Raw genomic sequence first — 19,342 nt, 5'->3', positions numbered from 1 at the left:
CTTGTTTGTTTTTTTTTGTTTGTTTGTTTGTTTTATTTTTTGTTCTGTTTCCCTTTCGAAGACAGGACACTTAACGTTGCTTTCGCACCACGTAACGAGTGATGTTGTTTAGTCTAATAAAGGCCGCTTAATGAAAACCAACAAATATTTTTACGTTTCTTTCTTTTAAGTTATGGGACAAGCCTCTGAAATATAAAAACAGGAACTGTTCTCAGTCAAAAGCCAAGACTGTAAAAATGTAACCCAAAACATCAGGACCTGAAAAAAAAAAAAAAAAACACAACTATTTTGTTTCTGAAAAGTTTACTAGGGGCAGTTAAAAATATATATGAAGGCTTAAAGAAGCTTACTAACACAAAACAGTCCAGCACAAGTGATGCCAAAGCCAGCAGCAGGGACTAGCAGAGAACGGTGCCATCATTCCAGCAGAGCAGCTCTGGAAAGCGCTGCCAACGTCAGAGGAGGATGGATGGAAGGTCTGACCTTTGGAAAATGAAAGGTGGATCTGGACAAAAACAGCCCCGCCGCCCCGAGCCATGCTGCTCCGACAGGGCCAAGAAGGATGCTGGCCCACCTAGCTGGTCTGGAAGTGAAAAGAAAAGGGAAAAAAAAAAATAATCCAAGGCTGCCAGCATACCAGCCCAGGGTAAAGGCTGCCAAGCTGCTCTGGAAATAGGCAGCCTCTGCCATGGTTCTCCATCAAATCAGCAGAAAACAAATTCTGGCCAATAGCCCAGGCTCAGGTTTGTTGCCCAACAGCAGATCCTCGCAGAGAAGCCCAGACTGAAACCGGGGCACATATTTCATACAGGGACCTCCAGACGGAGAGAGAAGCCTCAACGAGGGGCACAGCTCGCCGCAAGCAGTGGTGCAAGCCCTAAGCACAGTGAGAAAGCAAAATATTCAGCGTCAAGAGACAAAGGGAATGATGATAGCAGTGAAAATGGTGTTTTCCAGGAGCTGCTCCTGCATTCAGCAGTGCTGTCGCTCAGTGCTGAGACACTGCTGCCACCGTCCCATACACGGTGCCTCTGGTGACAGCGGGGAACTTCATCCAGCACAGCAAGGGTGATAACACTCAGTTTCTAAAAGGCTTTTTTTTTTTTTTTTTTTAAGCTAGAGAAAAACCCTGCAGAAATACAGACCCAGAGGATCCTGGATTTTGCTGCTCCTGGAGCTGGTACCGGAGCGGGAGGGTGCTCGGGTATGAGGGCTGGTGCTCAGCCCGGTCTGTCTGATCCCAGCGATGAGATTGCTTCTACAAATTCATGGCACCTATGCACACAGAACCACTATTCCATGCTTTTCATCACAAAATTCAAGTCACTCGAAGCCCATACAGATCAAAAACCTGCATGCTTTGATTTATGGAGTTCCAACTGAAGTAAGAGATCATGGGGAGAAAAAAGAAGGAAAAAAAAAAAGCTGAAATAACTAACAACTATAGCATATGTCCTGAGTAAAGAATGCAAATAAGAAACTTAGTCAAATTAAAGAAACAAAACACACACACATCAGTAGAAGTCCTAAGGATGCCACCGCTGCCCACACTCGGACACTGCTAATTCAGTAGAAAATGCCCCTGAGGCAGCAGCATCTTCTCAGCTTCCTTCAAACTGTGCGATGCTGAAACATGCCAAATGGGGAACTTGTTGGCCCAGATCACCCATTCTGCACAGCCACAAAAACGCTGCTCAGATTTTTACAACTTTGTGTCGCTGCCTTTGGTAACCGTCTCCCTGCGTGCGCACCCACCGTGAAGAAGCAGGATATTTCTCAGGCATCAGAGAGACAGAAATGGTCGAAGATTCATGAACGATCACAGCCTGGACCAGAAAAAGATGACTCCCAGAAAAATGAAACACGTTTTGCTCTTGATGGTTGGGCCTTCAAACCTGCTAAGAGGTTAATTTCACATTTCCAACACGGCACACAGAAGGGGAATCTTAAACCTCGCAACAGCAGCTCGATAATTCACTCATGCAGAAGTTGTAACTGTCTTAGAAAATACACTGAAACAGCGCACAGGATGGTGTTAACATCTTATTTTGCAATCCTGTTGAAAGACTGCTCGTAATGAGACTTTAATTGTGATTTAATTGTGCTGTGATCTGACTGGCCATAAAGAGGGAGCCCGGAGTCCCATCACAATGGGTGGAAGGATTAACCTTACTGAGGAAAACATAATCCCGTTTCATGCCATTAAAAGGCTTGTATTAATTCCCGAGCATTTTTATGGCACAGGGACGTGGCAACTCAGCTCCACCGCCCATCCCGCAGCTCTGTGGAGGACAGGAACCTAAATCCTGACAAGTACCAGACTGTAAACGCAGGCAGGGCGAAGATAAGGTCTTCCTACCAGCACTATTTCAACGGGCAGACATACACGTTTCGTGATTGTTAAACGAAGTAGCACTTTAAAGAGAGAAGATGACTGATTTGTAACAAAATATACGAGAAGCGATGCGAAAAAGAGATTCTGTCTTCTTTTATTTGACGTTTCGGTAGTGACTCGCCCTGCCTAGCGCTCATCCCAGAGGGTCACTGTCGAAAACAGGCCTTGTAAATCTAACACGCATTAACATCTCCAAATTTCTGGATGGCAAACCTTTCACTCCACTTCAAATCCACTTAAGGCCTCAAAGAATTTGGGTCAGCCGGAAAAAACGCTTACAGAATTCACCGTGCCAGCGAGCGGCACGCGGCTGCCCCACCAACAAAGGAGAATGCTTTTTGGAGCTCACGCCTGATGCTGCAGAAACCAACTCCTGGGAGCGATGAGAGCTCACTGCAGTTCTCCCCATCTCCCCTGGCAGCTTTCCCCTCGAGCAGAGGCAGTCAAATGCCCCAAACAGCCCGCACAGGCTCTGCTGCAGCTCACGGAGGTGCGGATGCAATGACGGTCATGGGCACATCACAGAACCACAGAACTGGAGGGGTTGGAAAGGACCTCAAGAGATCAGCGGGTCCAACCCCAAGTGGTGTAACCTACTTAGTGCAAGGTGCCCAGCGGTGCTGTGCTGCTTCCCAGAGTTGGCAAAAGTACTGGATGCACACAAAGTTACAGATGCACCAACCTTTTTTATTTTTTTCGTGTTCTATACTTAAAATCAAAAGGAGTACACCACTCGTCTCACCAACCCTGTCCGGGGTTTTTTATAAAAAAAATAAATAAATAAAGAAGGCCCAAAGACCAGCTCTTGGAAACTTTCTGGAAAAAGCAGGTTTTGTTCACGTTGGTCGATGAAGCTGATTTCAACACTCGGTGCTTGGCTCCTGCAGCAAATGCCAGCCTGACACCAAAGTGCACAACCACTGCACTGAGCCTTACGATTGATCTCAGGGTCAAGTTAATGTTTGAAAAGAAACCAATGCAGCTGATAGCACACGGTAAACAGTGACTGATTCTGTTTGGGATCACACCTGCCCATTTGCCCTGAATGTGGATTTAAAAACCCAACCACGTAGCTCCTCCGTGCTGTGGGAGCTCCAAAATACCAGGGAAATTATTAATTGCATGAACTGATTGAAATATCTCATGGCTTCAAAGCAACTGGTTATTGAGGGCTTAGGATCCTGAAAGAGACTTTTCAAGGAAGCCAGGAGTTGAACAAAGAACTGAGAAACATTTTAAGTAAGTGTATGAAAACATGGGCTTTGACAGATCTCCTCACCAAGCATCTGGCTTGGGAGCATCTGGCACAGGTCATCGAACCAAAGAGTACAAAAATAAAAGACCATAAGCTAAAACTTCTCTGAATGTGTCCGTGCTTCCTTCAGAGGGAGACGAAAAGCCCAAATATCTTCCCTGAAATGAAACACGATCGATCTGTGGTAGGCACGGCACCATGAAGTTCTGCTCTGTTCTGCCCAACTCTGCGAACCGGGACACATGAAAAAGAAACAGGGTGCCTGATTTAAAATACTGCCACTTTCTCCTGACTTATCTCAGCGAGCTGTTTTGGATGATGTGAATTACATTCAAGGAAACCCCAATGTTAGCAACACAGCCGAGAAACCATCGTGTTAAGGCACTGCAACTCTTCCACGGGAACACGCTACCACGGCTCCTATAATCCAATCTATTAATTCCATACTCTCTGACCAAGCAATAATAAAATTGCATTTATTAACTCCACAGGAGTTAATTGCCAAATCCAGCAGAATTTAGGCACAGATGTAAGCTGGAAACAGTCATAAAAGCACCGCGTGTTAACGGAGGTTTCTTTCACACGTTTGACAGTTCTGTAAGTTACTAAGAGACATGACAGCAGGTTCTTCCTCTCTCTCCCCAAACCCAAGCAACTCTAGCAGTATATATTTTTTCTCAAACATAATACCAAAAAAGGGCACATATGGGGAAGAGAAAGGAAAAAGCTTTAAGTTCTCCATTTTTCCTCACTCTCACAGGGTAAGCGAAGGACCAAGAAATCCCACACGAGCAGTATTAAATGCAGTTATTCCAATTCATATACGTTCCCCATTTTTGTACTTTGTGGGAGCCCATTCAAAGTTACAACTCACAAAAGCAAAAGAAAATACTGGACGCGGACCTGTAAGTCTATAAACCTGACTTTAATGACAAAGCAAGTGCACGGCTTGTTCAACCTTTCTTTCACATCCCAGCCCCTTGCCATCCACTCAGCGCAAGGTCAGAACAGTTATTCTCTCTGTTCAGGCTGGCAGATGACTGACTCATTTCGAGTAAATTTCCTGTTTTTCCAGCCTTGTAAATGTCATACGGAATAGACCAGGCAATAAAACGTGTATGTTTCCAGGCTAGGATTGCCCTAACACTTCAGCACCGGCTGACCGGGCACTAGGAACTGGGAAGAGGAGAATCAGAGCTAAACATATGTTTACAATTTCATCTTCACACTCCTTCGCTGTCTGCTCTATTGCCACACACCTCCTGTTGAATGACAGCCGCCATCCCCATAATGAGGTTTTTAATCAACGTAGAAGCAATGCATTTTAATTAAAGCCCTCTCCTTTCCTACGCATACACTCCTGATCTGCGAGGGAGTTCCCTGCTCCGTGCAGAGCAGCGCACGGACACCCAGCTCTCACCGAGGGAGGCACACGGAGAGGCTTTCAGACCACAGAAGTACTTAATGACTGAAAAAAGGGGGATTTCTGTGAAGGAAAGAAGGAAAGAAAAGCAAACAGCCCTGCAGTAACCAGGCTTGGCTCAGGATGAGGGTGGTGCAAGGCTCAGGTGCCTGCCCTGGCTCCAGGCAGGGCTTTCAGCCTTTTCTCCCACGTTCCAGGTAAGCCCAACCAGCATGCTGAAAGCCAGCTGTCTGCCTCTCGTTTTGACCCTCCCGGAGCTAAGACACGTTTCCTAACACATTCTGTCCTTTCTGGTGTATTCCCGGGACAAGTTTCTATTTACACTAAGCAGCATTTCCAAAATAACCCAAAGTTTAATGGCAAACTCCTTGCAGGGAATGACCGCCACACCTTCCGTCACCCACCGCCACCGCTCCCGTTGCAACATCGCAGGCTGCATTTTAACACCTGCTAAAGCGATCAGCACACAAGAAAACCTGCCCCATTTCCTCATACTTTTCCCCAGCTTCCTCTCCCCCTCCGTCCTGGGCGCTCCCCTCCTCGCTTTCCAATCAAACGGAGAAAACACAGGAGGGAGCACAGGCATTTCTCCGGAGAGGACAGTTTTCTTGGAGGTTTTCTCGGAGGTCTGGCACTCGGCTGGGGCCATCCCACAGGCTCCAAACTTCCCAGCAGAGCTGTGCTGAGGGGCTGGAGCACCTTCACCTGCCCACTGGGTGCACCCTGGCCAAGGGGACGGGGACCCAAAGGGACAGGGGTTCTGCCATAGGTGTGTGGCTGTCCCCTCATTGCGGGTGGCAGCCCACCAGCACTTTTTGGAGCAGGGTCAAGCCGGCACCCAGCAGCGTGGCTGCTCCGAAGGATGCTCGGAGGCAGACACCTCTGCCCACATTGGCCCCAGGGCCCCTAGCAGTGTCCTCATGGTGGAAATCACTCACTGGGCTTTGGGGCACAACTCCAGGCTGCGTCAGGGTGCAACGCACCCGTCCCTATCTCCGTGGGCACCTCGGCGCACAGCCACAGGGAGCACAAACATGCCCACGGGGTCACACGTGGCTCCCCCAGCCTCTCCCACAGGACCCCACGGTGCCACGAAGGGCAAAGCCACCCTCTCCACCCACCCCTTTCCCCCTCGCACCTTGTTTGACGGCCTTGACCACGATGGGCTCCTGGCAGCTGCGGATCACCTCCAGCACGTCGTAGCGCGGCAGCCCGGAGACGCGCACCCCTTGCACCTCCAGCAGCAGCTCCCCCTCGCTCAGCGCCTCCTCGCCGCCCCCCGCCACCACCGCGCCCGCGTAGGGGAACTCGCCGTGCTCCGCGCCCCCCAGCAGCACGAAGCCCAGCTGCCCCCCAGGCCCCCTGCTCAGGGCGCACTGCCGCACCCGGCCGGCCCAGTGGCTCTTCTTCTGCACCACCCGCGCCATGGCGCTGCGCGCTTAAGCAGGTGCGCGGGGGTGCAGAGCCGATGCTTCATAGACCAGACGGTGCAGAGCCCTGTGCTGAGCCGTGCTGAGCTGTGCTGTGCTGAGCCGAGCCGTGCTGGCCGCTCAAGGCATCCCAGCCGCCGCCGCCGCCCTCCCCAGCGTGGCTGCGCGGCCGCGGAAGGGAGCGCGCCGCTCAAAAAGGAAATATAAAAAAAAAAAAAAGGGGGAGGGTGGGGGGGAATGGAAAATGGAAAATTAAAAATCGGAAGACGGGAAGTAAAAGTTGGAGCGGAAAGGAAAAGTCGAAACGAAAAAACGGAAGGAAGAAAAAAAAAAGAAAAATGAAAAAAGGAAAATTAAAAAAAAAAAAGAAAAATAAAAAGGAAAAAAAAGAAAAAAGAAAAAAGAAAAAATTAAGATAAAATATTAAAAAATAAAAAATTAAAAATTAAAAATAACAAAAGGAAAAAAAAAAAAAAAGGAGAAAAGAAAAAAAAATTTCAAAAAAAAAATCACAAAGTGCTCCGGCAGCAGCTCCCCAGCAGCAGACCCGGCTCCTCCTCGCCCTCCCTCTCCCGGCCGCCCCGGCCCCAACCCCGCCGTGCTCCCCCTGCCCCTTCCCCGTCCCTGCTGTCCCCGCCCGGTGCCCGCCGTCCCCCCTCTTGTTTTGTTCCCCTCGGCTCCGTCCCGCTCCGCGCCGCCGGCGCCTGCGCCCTGCCACGGCCCGCCCCGGCCCGGCCCCCGCCCGCATCCCCGCCCCCGGCCCCGCACCGAGCTCCCCCCCCCCCACCGCGGTTGGCCGGGCCCCCGAGGGTCGGGGAAGGGGAAAGGGAAGGGTCCTGAGCTGGTCCCGGGGGGCTGCAGCCCCGGCGCGATGCCCACGGTGCGGGGGGAGCGTAGGAAAAGTTGCCCGCGTGCTGCCAGCGCTGCGGGGATGCTCCGGGCTCTGCTCTCCGCTTCTGGGGGCTTCAACTTAGGGCAGTACCGAAGTTTGGGGAGTTTGGGTTCCCATTCAGTTGGTCAGAGCTGTGCTGGGTTGGAGGACAGGCATCTGTCCCTCCACCCTTGGATCCATCCATCCACCCACCCTGGGATCCATCCGTCCCGCTGCCCTCGGCCCCAGCTCTCCAAAGTTACCCAGAGCCACTGCAAAAACTCCACCAGGGGAAATAAGTGTGTGTGTGTGCAGCCAGCTGTCCCTTCCAGGTCGTGCTCCGTGCTTCCAAACCTGAAAGCCAGGCCTCGTTCCAAGTGGTTTATGCATGACCGAACCCCTTCCAGCAAGGAATTCAGCTGTCAGATGTGTGCCTGCCCTATTTTGCTGCTCATCCGGGCTGAGAAGTGACCTAGTGAAACAAAGAGCCCTGTCCTGCTCCCTGCGGTGCCCTCATGGGCTCCCTGATGGCACAGCCCCGGGACTTTTGCTGCTGCCCACATTGCTGTCACCCCACATCTTTCCAGCCACGTGTGTACCCAAATGATCTGCGATGCTGGCAGCTTGGGGCACACAGACCCCAAAAGTGGGTGACAGCAGTGCCTTCCCTGCCCTTCCAGCTGTCCCAGAGGAAGGAGGGAATCCTGTCCCCTGGAATGGGGACGCTCTGCCCACTGCCACACAGCACAGTCCATGGGATTCTCAAGCTCATGAAGTTGGGAATGAAGGGAAATGCAGGAAAAAGTCCTGAAATTCAAGTTCTCTGCTGTGCCCAGCGCCTGGCTCCTTCCAACTCTCTGGAAGGTTTCTTTCTACTCAAGGCTTTACCACTTTTCACGCTTAAAGCTGAGCTGATGCTCTAGCTGGCGGCAGCCGTAGCTGCCTTTCAGCTGCTTTGGCTGGCTTTGTAACCAGCTACCCAGTTTGTCACTTTTCAGATCAGGGCACGCTTTTTATGTTGCCTTGACCAGTAAAAGCTGGATCAGCAGTCAGGCTAAATCCTCCAGGGAATAAAGGCAGCAGCGTGGCCGAAGGGAAGGGTTTATGCCTCAGCTGCATGCCAGCTGCAGGTTGTGTCACTCGTCTGAGGTCACAGCCCAGGGAGGCTCCCTCCTGCTCACGGCCAGACCTGGGTGTGACATTTTTATCGCCGCCGTTTGCGTGGGGTGTGATGTGGCAGCCCTGCGAAGCCAGAACTCAGCTGGGACCCATGTGAGCATTGCATGCGTTGTGGCTGCCCTGACCAGATCCCGCAGCACCACTCCAGCCTCAGGGGAAAATAATCGAAAAACACCATTTAGAAAAACAATTTAGCTAATAAAATTTATGATAGGACAGATTTCTGAGGGCCATTTTTTGTTTGCTCACAAACACTGCAACAGTAACGTATGTGTGATCTGTTCCCATCCTAATCCTACTGCTGTGCTCATGTCTGGGCCACCGTGTTCCCAAAATTGTTCTTGCCAGTAATTAACAAACTTGCAAAGCTTAAGCAGAAGTTTCTTTTGATTTTAGGGCTCTCTTTTCAGTTTTCCTCTGTGCGTGCTATGTTTGACTGACTTCCTTCCATCTTCTGCCAGCTGCGTCCAGTAGGGATCCAAAGTTCTAGTATTCTGCCCTGCTTTTTGCAAGGGTCTCTAAGTGCTTTATAAATGTTAATTAACAATGCTTCACCTGGGATGATGCCTTCTTCCTCCTTCAGAGGAAGGCTTGCACACTTTGAGCCCCTCTGCAAATACAAAATAGCAGCTAAAATGGCTCTTTCAGAAAGGACATTGACCCGCAGTCTTGGTCTCATAAGCATCTCTGAAATCTTACGCTGTGTCCTGTATTTTACAATGGGTCAAAGTTCTCAAAGTTTTGATGAGAAAAACCATGGTTTTTACTTGTGTTGGGATGAAACATTACATTCAGTTACTGAGAACTTTGTGGGTTTATCAGAGTTCAGAGCCATACAGTCCCACCAGAGAGCATTAAAAAAGATCATAATGATTAAGGCTATAAAAAAAAAAAAAGTACAGATTACTTAATAGAGCAGAATTCATTTTTAATTTCCAGCTAAAACCCAAACCCTCTTTGACATCATAGGCCTGGAGGCTTCAAAAACCCTGAGCATGTAGACAAAAAGAGACTTTAAACAAGGTCTAGCCTTCCTGACATCAAGGTTTCCTGTCAGTACACTCATGCTGCTAGCATCTATCAGTAGGAATGCCATGGTTTGCTGCATTTCCCAAACAGGAATTGCTGTTCACAGCAATCCCAGCACACTCCTGCCAGAGAGAAGTTTTCTGCATGGGGTCCAGGTTTCTCTACAAGCTGGTACTGCCGCTCCATCCTGAAAGGCAACACCTTGAACAGGACTTCACCAGCATCCCACTGGCAGGGATGCTGCTCCAGCCCATGGCATGTGCTACAGGAGACCGAGCAACTCTGCGATCACAGGATCCCAAGAAAAAGGCAGCTCACCCCTTGCTGGGATCCACCACATCACCTTTCTCTACAAATTTATTTCAACAATTTCACACACAGCAGCATATAAAGCTGAAGATCAATCTCATAACCATATTAAGACACTCCGGGGTGTATTTCATAGGGCCATTAATATACTTTTGGGTGGTTAAAGTCACCCACAGCATAAATTAATGGCTCCATAAAACATGCTCTGTCATATCGTACAGCTTAAATAACACAGCAGGCAGGGCATCTTGGGGATGTTGTCACACTTCTTGGGCAAAACCCAAGGGCAGGGAGCAGCCACCTGGATGTGGGCCTCGGGGTGACCCGCAGAGAGCATGAAACCAGCAGTCATCTTAAAGAGCAAGATTTTTAAAAAATCCTACACATGAAGGAGTGTGGATCTCATTAACTTTCATTAGCATTTGTGCCCCTGAGTTCATTAGTTTCTTTCAGACACATCTTCCCTGCAGAAGCCGTTGCCGTTCCAGGATGTGATTGCCGTGGGTGCGGCTGTTTGGCAAGGACCGAGTCAGTCTGTTCCCAGCCTTGTAAAGCTCCCGAGAAGTCCAGAGCAGAGGGGATAGGGCACAGCCTGTTGGTTATATTAAGGATCAGATTTACTTTGCGAGGGAAGCTGAGCCTGCCACATGTTTCGACTTTCCAAAAGAAACCTGAAGGAAACCTCCCCACGGTATCCATTTTGGGCAGCTTTTGTGGGAGTGGAGGTCTGGTACACATAGGAGCATTTACCACTAATAGTTTCAAAATGGAAAAAAAAATCCTGACTTTTCTAGTCTTTCTTGTCTGTGATCTCGTCACAGAAGGAGCAAGTTCCTGCCCCTAGTCTGGTACATATTAAGTTTTACCACTTCACATTCTTCTCTGGGAATTTTTCTTTTGCTATTTTAATGGGCCCACATGAGCTAAGAGGGACTTTTCAGTAGACAATAGCTTTGTCCTGCTAAGATAAGCTATCCTAGCTCATCTGTGTCAGCTGATAAGCCTCCTCCTTTCTGCTTCTGGAAAAAGAAGGGCTTACCTCTGATTCCTGCCATTAGAACTCAGCAGCAGCTGCCCAAGACACAAACACTGCCCGCTTTCAGTTCAGACCCTGAAAGTCCCATCCTCTCCTTTGTTCCTTCTCAGAGGTGTCCATCTCATGAGTTCATTTGACAATAAAACTAGACACAAAGGCTCTGCTTCTCCAAGCTAACTGGCACACAGGACTGAGGCAGTACAGTGTCTTGCTTGTTGCCTCTCCCATGCAGGATTTTTCTCAAATGTGAAGAGTCAAAGCCCAGAATATTAATAGCAATACCATGTACAGAACAAACACTAGAAATCCCTTTTCCCTGTAGAAACTGACAGGGAGGAAGATTTCAATGACAGAGAACTGGTTTTGTTCTTGAAAAAAAAAAAGTCCAGGTGCCCTCAATACAATTAAAAGAGAAAAAAAATTAAGTTGTCTTGTCATCATGAGGCATGATGACAAGACAGGACAAGGATTTGGGGAGGAGTTCCCCCAGAGCAGTACCAACGCACCCTTTCTTCAGCAGTGAAGTAGCTGGGAGGTCCCTCTCTGGGTCACACTTGTAATTCTGGCAAAAGCCACAACAGACGAGGCAGCAGCACGGCCCTGATCCTGCAGCCATCTGGGGACTGGCTTTGCTTTGCTTGTGAGAGTGATTTACAGGCATCAGACAAGCCACATGTGTAAGGCTGAGCACACACATAAATGTTCTCAGAAGCAGAGCCAATTAACACACCACAAGATATCATTCAGTGATTTGGAAGATATACAACCCTGTCTTGCTTTTTGAAGCAGCGAAGCAGAAGAATTCATCGCGGTGTCTGATGTTGTATCTTCACAGAAATGGCCCTGATCTACTCTCTCTTTGCTGGTCCTGTAAAAGCATCTTCATGCTAAAGCAGCATCTACTTCACATTCAAGCTTGATCCAAAAAAAGCAGCATCTTGGATGCGAGGCGCTACCCCTGCAGTGCCTTACCCCCTATGGAAAGATTATGATCATCATTGCTATTTATATATAATAATGGCCAGAAGCCTTGGCTGGGATGAACGGCTCCCAGGGCTGACTCTGGTGAACATCAAGGGAGATGCTCCTCTTCTCCAACCAGCTCCAAAGAGGGACTCAGGGCCTGGGAGCAGGTCAGTGGCAGTCAGGCTTTGGATTCCTGACTCCTTGCCTGGTGTCCTAATATTAGCTCGCATTGTCTCCCAGACTGGTGTAATTCTTTCACATGAACCGCAGGCCCAAATTAGCATGTCTCGCTGCATAATCTGCCAGACCATCCTGCGCGCTAAATTAATCAGGGACTGAGCAAACATCATGGGAACAGCTCTCGTATATTGTATGTGGGCTAAGCTATTCCTACAGCATTGTTTGCTTTCTATTTTCCTAGCATCATCACCCAAGTACGTTGGGCCAGATCCTGGAGCGTTGGCTGTGCACTCCTTCCTGCTCCAGCCCCACATTTCTCTGCAGCACGGTGAGGAGATGAAAGCCAGCTCTGCCGGGAGCGAGCTTCAGGAAGAAGTGCTAACAAATAAACTCCAGTTGGGCGGCAGATGAGCAAAGCGAGAAGCAAGCGGGAGTGCGAGGGCTTGTACGAGCGCCAGCCTGTCCTCACGGAACATGCCGGCCCCCTCGGTGTGGTATTTACAAGCTTCCTTCCTTGTTTCGCAGTCAGCACGCTGACAGGTTTTCCTCCATCACGTGGACATCTTATCTCAGGGCAACTTATAGAGAGATCTGGCTTCCTCCTGCCACTGGTCTCATCCTCCTCTCACAGAGCTCACCCAGCCTCCTACCCCTGTGTGGCCTGAACCAGCAGAGAGATGGAGGAAATGGCACAAAGCCCCATTGAGGCTCGCCCAGCCCATGGGTCACTCAGGAAATAGTCATGGCCTCCTGAGCTCCTCCACAGGTGATGGCACTGGAGGTCTGGCCTGCGGTGTCCTTGGGGTGCCCGCCAGCACTATAAGGCCGCTAAGTCACGGGACTGGTTTCGTGATGTGCCCACAGGGCAGCAGGAAGCCGAGCAACTGGTTGAACACCATCCCTTCCTGGCAGCAGGACTAGTGCCGTCAGCCAGCCATGAAAGATGAACCGCGTCCCTGGCAGGCTCCATGAGGAAGCAGCCCCACCTCACTGCTCAGCCCAGTGGAGGTTGAGACATCCACAGCCTTGCCCGGCCCACTGCCACCTGCCAGACCCATCACAGGCAGCTACAGCAATGGGGACAAATCCAAATACTGTCCCCATCACACTGCAGGGACAGCTCAGCTCCCCATGCTGAGCCCTCAGCACGAGGTCATGGAGGCTTTCTACAACCCCAAGGCTGCAAAGCCCTATGCAAGAAGCACATCCATATGGCACCAGGAGGTTGGAGATTGCCTCTCATATGTCTGAGCCACATCTCAGCACTATTTTACTCTTTTTTTTTTTTTTTTTTTTTTAACTGCAGTAGAATTAAGTTTTAACACTCCTGACTTGTATCAAATGAGCTTTTATTTGAAGATCCGGATCCATGGAAACAGAACCGCATTGCACAGTGACAGACAGTTCACTGCCCAGCAGAGAACCAGAACTGGAAGGAAGCAGCCCACCGGAGGATAACCAGCCAGGAACTACTGGTGCCTGCTCTTGTGAGCTGCTGCTCCCTAATTACTCCTTGTAGACAACATCTAAAATGAGAGAATCATCCTTGCACTATTATGACATTGGTTATAAAGCTGCTCCTGGCATATACAGTCCTCTTTTCCATCGCCTCTATGTGTCACCAGGCCCTACATACAGCTCTGCTGGCTGGAGATGAGTCGTGTTCGTCCTCCACAGTATGACGGGGATTAGACTCAAGGCAGAGTAGAAGGTTTGCTTTGGACAAGGTCCAATTTCAGCATGTCGATAACTTATAAAAACACATTGCTATCCAACCAAGCAAGTTTCAGTTCCTGGATGATTCAGCAGCAGCACTACAAGGAAATATGGACTTGAAAAGTTCCCCTAGGAATTCCCACAAAATTCTACATTAAAATAAAATGCTCTCAGCCCAGCAACGGGATGGAAAATGGAAAGCATGATCCTCAGCTGCCATGTCTGCAGGGACCCCTAAGAGCTGGGAAATGTTTATTGGAGTTTCAGTGAGGGGGAGAAGAATGTTTTGGGTAAGAAGGCGGAAACCAGGTAGGGGAAAGCAGCTGAGCAGGAGAAGGAAGGAAAATACAGATCGGGGTTTAGGTCTGGCCAATTTGCAAGGGCAGCAACTTTGTTGTCACTACAAACATGAAAATCTTGTGAGCAGGTAAGAAAGAAGTTGCAGTGAGAAACCTTTAAAAAACGTATTCGGAAGGCAGCCTGAGAAGCTTCAAGTATAAAGATGTGAGGACAGCTCCAAAGCCCATCTGAGCACTTTGGGTTTTGGACGAGATCCATGCCTATTTAAGAAAGAATGATAAAAAGAAATAGAGAAGGAAAAGTGCCACACAACTGCCCAATGCTAATTAATTTCTGAAAGGGCATGGCAAGCCAAAGATGAAATATTCATCTCCTCATCTGTTCTGACCTCTTCCAATTCATTATCCTAATGTTAGCTTCAGTGCCACATTTAGCTTTTGCCTGCATGCAAAGTCAGCAGGGACTGGGCGGCCCTCGCTCAAGGTGTAAGAGCTCTTCTGAACACATTTCAACAGGAGATGTAATGAAGGGAACTAAAACCACTGCAGTAGCTTTAAGTTACTCCAAACATTGTTACTGGGAGAACTGCTGTTTGGTTGGAAACACTTTCCAAGAGACAGCACATCCCCTACTCCCCTCTCTTATCAGCAGACCCTAACACGCACTTGCCCCGTTATGCCCAGAAGTGCTGTGCAAGGTCAGCTGGCAGCTTCTGAGCATCCTGGCACAGAGCCGCCTCTTCCCAATGTACCATTTTCCAGCCCATGCTGGGCACAGAGCTTGTGTTCACCAGTGTGCAGCCTTCAGGGAAGTGCTCAGCATCCTCCACAACGACCAATTCCATCCTTCCTTCATAAGGCAAATCCACATACATCTCCCTGAGCAGTACAGACCCAATCCTCCATCGTACAGCCCACAGGACTCCCACCAGCCAGGGCTGGCAGTGGCGCTCACCCTCTTGAAACCCTCATGTACTTCAGTCTTCCTGCTTTTAATTGCTGCTCAGTGCTGACATTTCAAAAGGATGCTTCTTTGCTCCCTCTTTTGTGTAGAGCCTGGTTATATTTTTTTTGCTCACTGCTGTCTCTTCCCCGGAGCCCTCACTAATGAATGCAGCATGCTGATGACCTCTCCATTATAAATAGTTTAATATTTTTAAATAAATATGGGATGGTGCCATGATTGTGTGGGTATTTCATCTAGCCTGCAGCACAAAGAGCTGGAGCTGACAAAGACAACCACAGCTTTATTTGCCGTTCTGTTGCTTATTTGTCAGAGAAAGCAAGGAGAAGGGGCCAGTACCCCGTACAGTAACGGATGTGTTATTATAGATGCAGCACAAGGAGCTGCTCCTCATCCCAGGGCAGCAGATGGATGCAATAAAGAGAAAACTTTCTGGTTGCTATTCAGTTACTCGAGATCTACAGTGCTGCAGAACCATTAGCCGAGCCACAGAGTGAATCAGAGGAAGGTGCATGGCAGGGGGAATTCTGTTATACGATTTTCCACTGCATTGCAACAGAATTAACACATTAGCTTGACATTTAGCTGATATAATTTATTCCTAATAGGGGAGCGAAATTTATCCTGAGCAGTAATACGAAAAATCAAAAATCAAACCAAACCAAATGTGACAATGGAGAAAAGAAAGGGAAAGAGCCCAAGTTCAGGTCAGATTTTGCAACATGTTAATTAAGCTTTCAGCCCAGTAACTTCTGTTGTCCTAATTTCTCTTCCTTCCTTCCGGGTGCATCCAGATTTCCTCTATACAGATCATGGTGGGTTAGATCCAGGCTCGCTCATCCCTCACCACCAGCTTCTCAGGCAGTAAAAGGCTCACAGAGAGCTCACCCAAATGGTACCCAAGGGCTCCTCCTCACAGGCAACTCCCAGGTGGCATAAAGCCAGTCCTGATGCTCCACATCTTCCATTCCCAGCCCACAGTTTTAGCAAGACACGGGGTGTGAACAGGGACTGCTGCCAACCGAGTAATCTACAGCAATGCAATCCGTCCCCATGGACAAGGAGGAGCAGTGATAGCTGATACCAGCTGTTCCCCAAATGTTTCCCCCAACAAGTCTGCTCCTGGGCTTGAAACCCAGCTCTGAGAGTTGAGAAACCCATGTGTGGTCACATCTCCTGCAGCCAAACATCGGGTAGGCTGGTAGCTACTCAAAGGCACTAGCCCTGCAGCTGTGGCCTTACACCTTTTGCAAGCCACAAAATGCAAAGAAACTCCTTCCCCCACAGGTAGTCACCTGAGCTCAAGAGCCACATTAAAGCCCCATCAGTTTGGTTTTAACCTGATTGATCCCAAGCTGAAGCCACACAGGTTTTCTGACTCTTCCCTGTGCCACTTCCCTTGATGGCACTGTCCCACCAGCACAGCACGAGGGAGGGAGGAGGGCTCCTTCAGGCACACCACAAGCAATTTTACTGCTGAAATGGGGAGCCCTGCATGCCCAAACAATGCTCATGCATGGCTTGGGACACAGCTGTCACTATTAGGGGCTGCAGAGTAAGTGGGTGCCCTCCCAAGGAACCCATGCAAGCACAGGCAGCAGCAAAAGCTCTGGTTTTCCCAGATTCAGGATAAAAGGAGGAAGAAATGTGTAGTGAAAAAGCCTATTTTAACAAATCAGCCTTGCAGAGAGCAACACAAATCCTGCCTCTGCCTGAGAGCTTGGTGTGAACCCGGCTCGGGAGGACAGCAGAGGTATAATTACATAATTGCCTCTAAAATGCATTATTTATTAAATGCTTCGCATGGTGCCTCAGCAGCTGGGGGAGGCAGTCCCTGCCCCAGGCAGGACCCTCATACCATGCTGCCCATCACAGCAGCCCCCACCAGGCAGGGGGTGGCAGCCCCCAGGAGGTGACATCCTGAGGGGACACACAGGTGCCTGCAGCCCTCACATCACCCTCTCCTCCGCCTCCCAGAGGCCAAGCACTTGCATTAGTTCTGGTTCACTAACTGCCTGGATGGAGATTTTATTACATAATGTATGTGTGCATACACACACACAGCCCTGTAGAGCTAAACCTCCTCGGTGAGACAAGGTGGGTGTAAGTGCTCTGTCATTAACCAGCGAGGGGAGGGGGGAGCATTGATTAAGAAAGGGGGGAAGATAACAGCAATAAACCTTCTTCCCCACAGAACCAGAACCACAGTTCACAAAACATTAAATTTCTAATTATAAAACCCAGGAAGGTTTAATGTAAGAAGTGACTTGCGAGACAAAGTAGAGAGTTTTCTCTCTTCATTAAAATATCCCCTGAGCGTCATTTCTTTGCCCTTAATCATGATCTTTAAGGCTTCCACAGGCAGGTAGATAATTAACACAAATCTCGATCTCACAGCTCTCAGCACCGCAGCTCTGTCCACCAGCCTCAAGTATGCCCAGACAAGGAGGGCAGTTGTATCAGGTAGTGCCACGCTGTGCCTGAGGCACCCATGCTCTCCTCTCCCACCCCAGGTGCTGCTGGGCTCCCTCCTCCCCCCAGCCCAAGCTCTGCCCTTTGCCTAAGAGACATTAGGATGTTTGTTCTGGGCCACCAGGAGCAGAGATCCCATCCCAGAGGGAACAAGGTGCGTTTATCATGCACAAGCAGTCACCGCGTGCACCACTGAGCTCCCCTACACGCACAGCCAGCAACAAACTCATTTCTTCCTGAAGCTGAGGATGAAAAATAGGATGTAAAACCAAATTATACTGTTTATGTACATAATTCCCTGTGCATATGGATAAGAGCACGCTCGTGGCCTATCGTGCACTGCATCTGATTCTCATTAGGTGCCTGCGAGCCCTGCTCGGTGGGGTTTTATTGCTCCCAGTGACACAGTTACAACCGGGCTGCTCGCTCCCCACGTCTGCCCTGGCATGGCTGCTGCCTGCAAAGCCTGATGAGAGCAGATCCATATCAACACAGCTTCTTAAGTGACAACCCTGTTGGTTATGGGCTAGAAATAAAGCCAGAGCTCTCCAAAATGAGTTCTGTAAGTTGGCTGCTAGGGTTTTATTCACAGTAAGTGGGAGCAGAGTGCAGGAGGCAGAGTCTGGCTTGGCCCCACAGCCCAGCACCGGCCTCCTGGGAGGGTTACACCTCATCCAACCACAGATATGGTGTTTGACTCAGGGGGCAGCTTTCCAGCACAAATCATTTTGCTAATCTATTTTTCTTTCTATGAATTCCAGCAATCCCCCCTCCTCTGTGTGCTTTGGCTGCATCCCCGTACAAAAGCAGATCACAGCACGTTCCCTGGGTAAGCAGGTACAGAGGCACACAGGGAATCTGGCTGAATGGGCACCAAGCCTCAGCTTAAAGAGCTTTAATAGCTTGCTCTTCAAGAAGTTGATGTGAAGAAAGAAATTAGTGTTCTGGGATGGGCAGAAAAGCAGACTGAATTCCTTCCTACATTCTTTGTCACCTTCAATTGAGAGGAACAATTTCAGAGCCCTTGATGCGTATCAGAGACATCTATCCTGCTGGTGATCTTCCCTGTAAAATGCAGATTCACCTGGCAGCAAAAATCCCTGCAGTAATCAGCAGGAGAATGATTTAATATATTTACAGATTTTTATTTTTATTTTTTTCTCCTGCTGGTAAAGGAACTGGAGAGTTACGGATTTACCCTAAACCTGAACTTTTTATTAACTCTGAAGAGACTGCCAGACTTGCTCCTATAGAGCCCAAACCTTAGCTTTCCTCTACTGATGCAGCAGCAAAATGCACAAGTTTAAACAGTTTTTGATGCACAATTGAGAAACCTTAGCAGTCCTAATTCTCTTATAGCCACCAAGCCCCTCTAAACAACAAAACAGGCAAAGAAGTAAATTAATTTCTTACCATTTCCTGGCTCATGAGAGCAAAAAGGCCATGCAGGACCACCACAGCACCTCCCAAACCCCACAGATTCACTGAGGGTGCAGCAACTTCTGGAAACACCCCCAGTGCTGCCCACTTAACTGCAGAGCCTAAAACTCGCAGAGAAACCCCTTCTTAGTGCTATTCCTGCCCTAAGGGAGGGCTTCAGGGTACCCTGCACTGCCTTTATACCCCTTATCCACAACAAGCCTAGCACCTGGTGGCCACCATTAATTCCATTAAATTTATAAAGCAATTAAAACTGGGTGAGCAATGCCAAAAAATCTCAGTGAAAGTCCTCTCAGCTTTTTAAGCAAATTTATTCCAGCTGGGTTTGTACTTCCAGCACACCAGCATCCCACACATACCCCAGCATGGGAGGTCAGA

The 19,342-nt window shown here is 49.1% G+C and overlaps 1 protein-coding gene and 1 long non-coding RNA gene across 23 annotated transcripts in view; both read right to left on the bottom strand.

The window, feature by feature from the left end:
* MAGI1 (membrane associated guanylate kinase, WW and PDZ domain containing 1) overlaps nt 1-6,827 on the bottom strand; it is a 318,457-nt gene extending 311,630 nt beyond the window's left edge. For 3 of the 22 annotated variants that reach the window (XM_084530678.1, XM_084530666.1, XM_084530675.1), the window contains exon 1: nt 6,212-6,821. In XM_084530678.1, coding sequence (XP_084386804.1) covers nt 6,212-6,500 — 289 coding nt within the window. In that variant the 5' untranslated portion in view covers nt 6,501-6,821. Of the gene's footprint in view, nt 1-6,211 lie in introns of all 22 variants that reach the window. The other 19 variants (XM_084530665.1, XM_084530662.1, XM_084530671.1 and 16 more) reach the window with 11 other exon arrangements.
* A 1,882-nt stretch (nt 6,828-8,709) lies between these two features.
* Nucleotides 8,710-19,144, bottom strand: LOC311441972. Its single transcript, XR_014696367.1, has 2 exons — nt 18,938-19,144; nt 8,710-10,483 (listed from the first exon to the last, which is right to left on the bottom strand). It is a non-coding gene; the product is annotated as an uncharacterized lncRNA (long non-coding RNA).
* Between the last annotated feature and the right edge of the window lie 198 nt (nt 19,145-19,342).

The sequence above is a fragment of the Aythya ferina genome (assembly GCF_964211825.1).
Source record: "Aythya ferina genome assembly, chromosome: 10".
NCBI classification, from domain to species: Eukaryota; Metazoa; Chordata; class Aves; order Anseriformes; family Anatidae; genus Aythya; species Aythya ferina.
This window is presented reverse-complemented; position numbering and strand designations above follow the sequence as displayed.